This window comes from Gopherus evgoodei, chromosome 10 (assembly GCF_007399415.2).
Source record: "Gopherus evgoodei ecotype Sinaloan lineage chromosome 10, rGopEvg1_v1.p, whole genome shotgun sequence".
In the NCBI taxonomy this organism is placed as follows: domain Eukaryota; kingdom Metazoa; phylum Chordata; order Testudines; family Testudinidae; genus Gopherus; species Gopherus evgoodei.
In genome coordinates, this window is record NC_044331.1 from 84,423,896 (window position 1) to 84,432,697 (window position 8,802).

At 55.7% G+C, this 8,802-nt stretch overlaps 1 protein-coding gene across 1 annotated transcript in view; it reads right to left on the minus strand.

Moving 5' to 3' along the window:
* The window catches only part of ERN2 (endoplasmic reticulum to nucleus signaling 2), a 29,707-nt gene extending 25,991 nt beyond the window's left edge, over positions 1 to 3,716 (minus strand). Inside the window, exon 1 of the mRNA XM_030577033.1 lies at positions 3,611 to 3,716. Coding sequence (XP_030432893.1) covers positions 3,611 to 3,691 — 81 coding nt within the window. The 5' untranslated portion in view covers positions 3,692 to 3,716. The remainder of the gene's footprint in view (positions 1 to 3,610) is intronic.
* Positions 3,717 to 8,802: the final 5,086 nt, after the last annotated feature.

Here is an 8,802-nt window from a genome sequence, read left to right on the forward strand (position 1 = left end):
CTGCCTCCGTTGACTAAGGCAGGAACAGCAGCTGTGTTCGGCACCGCATTACAGGAAAAAGGGTGACAGTGGCCTGGGATCTGGAGGTGACCCCTGCTTGGCTCTTGGGCACTGCCAGGAGATTACACTGGTGGTGGTAAAGTCGGTTGTCTTTTATCTAGTGGATCACCAGCCCAGAGGGCTCACTGGGCCATGTATCTGCCTTGGATTCTGGATGCTGTCACTTGGTGGCCCAGCTCCCACCTCTCACTCCCTAAGGTCTGCTAAATACAACTAGAAGCCAGAGTACAGCCCAGACAGGGCAGAGAAACCCAGACTGAAAAGAAAATCCAACCCTGGGCAAGGTGAAGAGAACAAGAACAGGAACTAGCCAACAGCCTCCAGTAGCCTCTGTGGGGATGGCTGTGCAGGCTATCCATGGGAGCACCAAACCAGAGAGGGACTTGGGCCATTGTTTGCTGAAACTCACCCAGCAGTAACTATATAAATAAAAGCCATCATCACCCAGCACAGCTCAAAAGCCATTCGGTCAACCCACTGGTTCTCTCCCTTCTATCCCCATAGATTACTCTCATCCAACCCACCTAGCAGAGATGCTTCCGTGCTCACTCCCCTGCCAGCCATCTCTCTCTCTCCCCCACGTCTATCATTCCTTCTTGTTTAATCTTAAGTACATTTAGTGCTGGGTTGGTAGCCCTCACTTTATCAACAGGACAAGTTAAGCGCAGGCAGAAGCAGGGCAAGCTCCCCCTCACTGTCCCTCAACAATAGGCCTCCACCCACCCACCCACTGTGCTGTAGGTGCCAGCAGGCAGTGGTCAGTCTTCATGGACTGTTCAGCCCTTGGTCTCTGCTGAGAATGCAGATGAGAGCTAATGGAGGGCTAATGGAGAAGGTGGCTTTTGTGGTGAAGCCACCTGTCTGATGGAAACTGGGCTGTCAACAAACTCATTTCACAAAGGCCCCTGAGCAGGCAGTCACTATAACATTCTCTGCCCCTTTCTTCCCTCCCTAGGCACTCTGGAGTTTCTGACCTCTCCTCCAAAGCCCTTCTCTTCTCTTCTGTGAAGGATGCCCAAACTAAGGAGCTGCCCAAGCCCAGCACACAGCCCCAAGCGCCTGCACATGCCTTAGAGACAGGCTCATACAACTGCAAAATCATCATCGTCAACCTGTCAATCCCAGTAGCTGCTAAGCCTGTTAGTTTCATTGTTAAATAGGGTGGTTCTCTCTTTACATCCAGCAATTCTCAGGCTGCCATGCATGACAGAGATGTTCTGGCCAATCTTATACCAGGCACTGAAAGGCTAGACTGCCCACCAGTTACTAAACCAGATTTTATGCAGGCTTCTATTTACCCTCGGGGGTCAAATGGCTGGAGGTTTCTACCAGAGCCCTGGAGATATATCCTTAATAGACTTTACCTTACAGCCATTGCTGCAGCTGAACTACAGCTTCTCAGGGAACAGGACGAGTGAAGGCAACTCCAGGACACATCTCTCCAGACTCTGGGTACATCTACACTGCAATAAAATACTTGCCACTGGCCCACGTCAGCTGACTCCGGCTCACAGGAACCAGAGCTTGGGCTACAGCATGAGTCCCGACATCTACACAAGCAATTCTACAGCCCCACAGCCCGAGTCAGCAGATACAGGCCAGCCACTGGTGTTCCACAGCAGTGTAGACAAACCCTAACAGAACCACAGAGCGGCCAAGCTCACTTCAGCCTGCCCCGGCAGTAAAGAGTCATGAACAAAAGGTGTTTGTCAAAACTACCTGGCGACAACTTGTATTCTGGCCATTGTCACTTTTACCACTGGAAGCTGGGTGAGCTACCCCTGAGTGCAGAGTAGCTTTATCCTGAAGCTTCCCCCTCACAGACTCCTCACTCTGTCAGACCCCTTCCTGGTGGGGATGACCCCTGAGCTCTCCCAGACTCCCCCCTGCCTGCTGGGGGTGAACCCAGAGCCCGCCCCACACACACCGACAGGGCCCCCCTGCCTGCTGGGGGTGACCCCAGGGCCCGCCCCACACACGCTGACAGCTCCCCCTCCGCCTGCTGGGGGTGACCCCAGGGCCCGCCCCACACACGCTGACAGCCCCCCCGCCGCCTGCTGGGGGTGACCCCGGGGCCCGCCCCACACACGCTGACAGCCCCCCCGCCGCCTGCTGGGGGTGACCCCGGGGCCCGCCCCACACACGCTGACAGCCCCCCCGCCGCCTGCTGGGGGTGACCCCGGGGCCCGCCCCACACACACCGACAGGGCCCCCCTGCCTGCTGGGGGTGACCCCAGGGCCCGCCCCACACACGCTGACAGCTCCCCCCCCGCCTGCTGGGGGTGACCCCAGGGCCCGCCTCACACACGCTGACAGCTCCCCCCCCGCCGCCTGCTGGGGGTGACCCCAGGGCCCGCCCCACACACGCTGACAGCCCTCCCCCGCCTGCTGGGGGTGACCCCAGGGCCCGCCCCACACACGCTGACAGCTCCCCCCCGCCTGCTGGGGGTGACCCCGGGGCCCGCCCCACACACGCTGACAGCCCCCCCCCCGCCGCCTGCTGGGGGTGACCCCAGAGCCCGCCCCACACACGCTGACAGCCCCCCTGCCTGCTGGGGGTGACCCCAGGGCCCGCCCCACACACGCTGACAGCTCCCCCCCCCGCCTGCTGGGGGTGACCCCAGGGCCCGCCTCACACACGCTGACAGCCCTCCCCCGCCTGCTGGGGGTGACCCCAGGGCCCGCCCCACACACGCTGACAGCTCCCCCCCGCCTGCTGGGGGTGACCCCGGGGCCCGCCCCACACACGCTGACAGCCCCCCCCCCCTGCTGGGGGTGACCCCGGGGCCCGCCCCACACACGCTGACAGCCCCCCCGCCGCCTGCTGGGGGTGACCCCGGGGCCCGCCCCACACACGCTGACAGCCCCCCCGCCGCCTGCTGGGGGTGACCCCAGGGCCCGCCCCACACACGCTGACAGCCCCCCCCCCCCCTGCTGGGGGTGACCCCAGGGCCCGCCCCACACACGCTGACAGCCCCCCCGCCGCCTGCTGGGGGTGACCCCAGGGCCCGCCCCACACACGCTGACAGCTCCCCCCCCCCGCCTGCTGGGGGTGACCCCAGGGCCCGCCTCACACACGCTGACAGCTCCCCCCCCGCCGCCTGCTGGGGGTGACCCCAGAGCCCGCCCCACACACGCTGACAGCCCCCCCGCCGCCTGCTGGGGGTGACCCCGGGGCCCGCCCCACACACGCTGACAGCCCCCCCCGCCGCCTGCTGGGGGTGACCCCAGGGCCCGCCCCACACACGTTGACAGCCCTCCCCCGCCTGCTGGGGGTGACCCCAGGGCCCGCCCCACACACGCTGACAGCTCCCCCCCGCCTGCTGGGGGTGACCCCGGGGCCCGCCCCACACACGCTGACAGCCCCCCCCGCCTGCTGGGGGTGACCCCGGGGCCGCCTCACACACACTGACAGCTCCCCCCCCCCCGCCTGCTGGGGGTGACCCCGGGGCCCGCCCCACACACGCTGACAGCCTCCCCCGCCTGCTGGGGGTGACCCCGGGGCCCGCCCCACACACGCTGACAGCCCCCCCGCGGGGGCGGCCTTTACCTGCGCCAGGGGAGCCGCCAGTGCCCAGAGCCCCAGCAGGAGCCGCCCGGGCAGGGCCGGCCCGGCTCTCCCGCCGCCCATCGTGGTGGCCGAGCTCGGCGGGGGCAGGGGCTGACATGCTGCTCGCCCGCCCCATGCCCCGAGGCCGCTAGCGCCGCCGGCCGCCCCGCATCCCGCCCGGCCGCTCCGCGGGCTCCGGCTGGCACCGTCCGGGGGGCGGATCTGGGCCCGGCCGCCGAGCGGCGCCTCCCCTGGGCCGCCCTGGTGGGCAGCGGCCTGCGGCAGCCCCAGCCCCGGGGGTCGCGTGGGGCCCGCGGGCGCGGTGCACAGGCCGCCGGCTGCTCGCGGCAGCGCCCTCCGCCCCGGCCAGCGGCTGGTTAATGATTCACCGCTGGCGGCGGAACCAGGATGCGGGTTTCCTGCTCCGCCACCACGTCAGCCCACCCCGGCCCCGCATGGCAGGAGCGGCCCGGCCCGGCGCGGCGCGACCAGCACCCATAGGTGCGGGGGGGGGACGCTGCACCCCGTGGTGTGAAGTGGTTTCCAGCCTATGCAGCGTTTACAGTTCGGTTCAATGGCTCCCAGCGCCCCTGGAGCTGCAGGGAGATGGGGCAGGGACCCCTCAGCTCTACTAGCCCAGGCTACCGCCGGCTGGGTCACGCAGGCGGCTTCCCCGTGCTACTCCTGGGCTAGGGATTTCCCTACCCCCCTGAATTTCCCCAGCACCCTCACCCCACTTCTGTGAACTAGTTACATGCAGTGTTGCCAATTTAGTGATTGTTTGGAAATTTAAACTGAAACATTAATACACACTTTAAAAGCATATACAGTATATGATAAAATATGTGTTTCAGATTTTTAAAGAGTATAGACTAGCTTCCTTATACACCTCTTATTTTTATGACAATGTTACTGCATTAATTTTGGTGATGTTGGCCAACCTAATAATATCAAATTATGATTTGTAATCAAAAGTCTAAATGAGCTCTCCCTGACAGTTAGTGATGAGCTAGGGGCTGGGGGGAAAGGCTTCAGGACCAAATTATATTTACAGTTACACCTAATCTACCTAGGTATCCAGCAAACAGAGTTGTGTTGCCCAAGTGATAGATTTTGGCTGGGGTTGGGTTACAAATCACTTGAATGCAGGGGGGTTAATGAAATGTTGTTTTTCTTATTGTACAAGTAAAGGGCAGTAGAACTGTACTTAGCCTGTGCTGATGGAGAGCATCGAGAGAGGGTGGGGACAGGTGTTTTGCTTGATGGTCTGCCTGAGTCACAAGTACTATTTGACCTGCCTCTCTCCACTGTTTAAAGACAGAGATGATTAGGTTCCATAGATAATCTTTTGTTTTGTTAAGTGACCACTACAGCTGAAATCACTGATAATCAGGTTTAAGTGCTTAGACCTGCTTTGGAAGAGAGGGCCTAGTCTGCACTAGTAGAGAGGTCCCCCCACTGAGGGCTCAGCTGAAATCACTGAGAGCTGGGTGGAACCTCAAGAGACCAACTAGCAGAGGTCATAGTGGCAGCAGAAGCTAATAGCACAGGGCCATTGGCAAGAGAGTGATCGAGTGAATGGTGGCACAATGAATAACAGTGAGCAGCTGGAGGAATGAGCAAGGTGCCTTCTTGTCCCTCTCGTGGGAGGTGAACTCATGTGAAAGCACCTCTGAACACTGAGTCTCTACTGATCAAGGACTACACTGTTGAGTGTTAAGAATGCTGGAGACATAACACAGTTCATGCAAACAAACATGGCTGTGGCATCATACTTTCTATTTAAGCCAGAGATACCACACACTACAAACTGGAGGCCAGTGTTAAGGGCATTGTCACTTGTTCATCCTGAAGTTGAACACTGGTTCTAAACAAGACCAGCAAATGCTCACTATCTTTCTGCAAGAAACTCAAGTGACTGGCTAGAAGCATGTGGTGCAAGAGTGAAAGACTCAACAGTTGAAAAGTGAAGCACTCTCTCACCCCATTCAAAAAATTCACAAACATGGCTGATGAATGCACCGATGCAAATGGGCATCAAGTATTAAGTCATTGTGTACGTTATTTTGATGTCAGTGGTAGACAGGGCTGGCTCCAGGCACCAGCCCAGCAAGCAGGTGCTTGGGGCGGCCAACGGAGAGGGGCAGCACGTCCAGCTCTTCAGTGGGAATTTGGCGGTGGGTCCCTCACTCCCTCTTGGAGCCTGTGGGTGAGAGGCCCACTTCAAATTGCCGCCGAAGACTGAAGCGGCAGCAGTAGAGCTGATCACAATCACATTTTTTTATTTTTCTGCTTGGGGCAGCAAAAACCCTGGAGCTGGCCCTGGTGACAGACCAGTAGATGCATTTCTAGATGTTCAAGTTATAGAAGACACATCGGCTGCATCTGTGACAACCCACATCTTAGAAGAGTTAAGTGCTTGTCAATTGGACCCCAAACAGATGGCTGCTTTTGCATTTGATGAAGCAGCAAACTTCTCTAGAAGACATGGTGGAGTATAAGCTTTGCTTAGAGAAAAATGTAACCCTAAGAGGCCATCAACTCCAACTAGCGATAGTATAAGCTGCAGACTCTTCAAAAGACATTTAAAAAAGCTATACATTTAATGCCTTTTTTTTTTTCAGCAAGAGTCCAAAAAGACTGAATATCTTGGAAAATATAGAAGATACACTGGGACTGAAGTTCAAATTAGTCCAACCTGGGAAAACCCTCTGGCTTTCTCATGAGCGATCCTTGGCTGTTGTCCTAAAATTACTCCAGCTGTTATTACTGGCTTTGGATAGTATCTACCAAGATGGGATGGATCTAAGTAGTGAGGCTGGTGGATTACTTTTTCTACTATGTTACAAGAGAGAGAATGGCAGTAGTCTTCTCTGAAGTCTACTGTTGAAACCACTTGGGTCATTAAACAATGCCATCCAGGCATTTGCTACAACAGTAGCAGATCTTTGTCCAGCAATAGAAGCTACATTTGGATCAATCACTGTGCTTCTTTCAGTACTTTTTCAATGTATAGCTAAGACTTCAGTCCAGAAGTTGACTAATGAAGGCATTTATATTGAATCCTTAAGTGAAGAGGACAGGAAGTGTTAAGACAACTGAAAAAGTACAGAGACTTGATTCTTTAAAAATCTACAACAGAGGCTTCTAGATTCTACTCAACCTCTACATAGCTTTTACAGATCCCTGTCCTATAAAACACTGACAGCTGAGTGGAGTGAGGCACTGCCAGCAATGGGGCTGCCATGTATGTGCTCAGGACAGAATAGAGAAATTGAACAGAGAGTGGAATATCCTATGACGAATGAATGAAGATTTGACTTCAACTTCTTTTTTATCATCACTAGTGGCCTGACCCATCTTTGTGCTGTGTTTCCTGGAATGAAAGAAGTAGGAATTCATCTCTTGCTACTCCCAGTCACAACAGCTACAGTTGAGTGTTCTTTTGCCTCATTGAATAGAATTTTGTGTTCTGAAAGAACTTGCCTTCTGCTTGATCATGTGAATGAACTAATGAACGTATCAATTAAAGGAATGGAAGTACTGGACACATGAGAAGCCACCAAAGATGCACACATTGCATTAAAGAAGTTCATTAACAGAGTTGCGTACAATTATAACAAGAACCAAGAGGGAAGTAGAGCATCACAGAAGGCTTGAATAGCCAACTTTAATTTATGTGATGATATTAAAACATGAGTTAAATCTAATAAAATGGTCATGAAACATTTTTCAGTTTTTACTATAGTGCAATACAGCCCACCGTCACCCTCACAGTCTTACCCCATATCAGCCCTGACCTGCCCCCCCATTTAAATTCCTGGGGAAAACACTATCCTGGGGGGGAATTCTGCACCGGTGCAGAATTGATGTCCTCCACAGGTTTCTTTGCTTGCCTGCAGAAAAGTGACTTTGACAGGGAAGCCACAAGAGCAATCATGTGACCCTCCCCAGCAGTATGTTTCGGGTGCCCGGGGCAGCTGGCAGAGAGATAAATCATTATGGGGCAGGAGGCAGGACTAGGGCAGACCCAGCTGGTGGCTCCTAGGTGGCTGGCTGGGCAGGATGGGACTTTCTCTTCTCATCAGCAGCATCCAGGACCAGGTGAGATGCACCCCCAGGTTTCTCTCTCAGCTGCAGGAAGCTCTGCAAACTCCCCCTTGCCACTTCCTGCTCCCATTGCTCTTCAGCTGCAGAGGGAGGGACTCCTGTACAGGGAGTTGCTCCCACATCTGCCCAACCCCCATGCATCCAGACCCCTTCATACCCAGATCCTCCTGCCGAACCTCACCCCCCCACGCTCAGAACTCCAATGTGCCCCACTGCACTTAGACCACCCAGATTAGCCACATGAACCCAGATCCCCAACCCACTGAGCCCTAACCAGCTATCCCTTAATCTCCACCCCCAGCATCTGAATCCCCTACTGAGCCCCCTAGACCCATCTGCCAAGCTCTATCCCCCACACACTCAACTCCCCCTGCTGCTGAGCCCCAACCACCTTCACCTGGACCCCCAGCAAAGTCCCATTACTGTTGCACCCAGAACCCTGTGCATCCAGATACTGCCCCGGAGCCGCTCACACCCAGATTGCCCCACACAACCCTCTCACCTGGATCCCCCCACATTAAGCCCTTCCACACTCTGAGCCTGCCTTGCTGAGCCTGCCAGCCCAAACAGAGGGGCAGGGCCATAGGGTGTTTCTGGGGCAAGCCAGGTCCTTGTGCTGTGTCAGGATTGGGTGCAGCCTCAATGCTGAATCTGTGTCCCAGGTGGGAGCTGCACAGTGATCTCATCTCTGTGCAGCCCAGGGGCCTATGCTCCCCAATGCCATGCTGGAGCCTTCACATTTGACAAATAAAATGTGCAGAATTTTAAAATATAGTGCACGGAATTTTAAAATTTTTGGTGCAGAATGCCCTCAGGAATACCTTGCGTCCTTCCACCTCCACTGCCCTATAGTCCAGACACGTATAAACTTCCAGCACACTCCCTTCCTATAGACTAACATCTTCAGAAAGTAGAGATCTCTTCCTGCATCAACCCTATTTAAATAAACTTTAGCCTCCTAAAAATAACCCCACATGGATATCCATAAACATATCTGGTAAAAAGCAACCAAGTTCAAAGCGATTTTAATGAGGTCTAGCTCACACCCAAACAATTATACTTTTTTCCCCCCAACAATTATA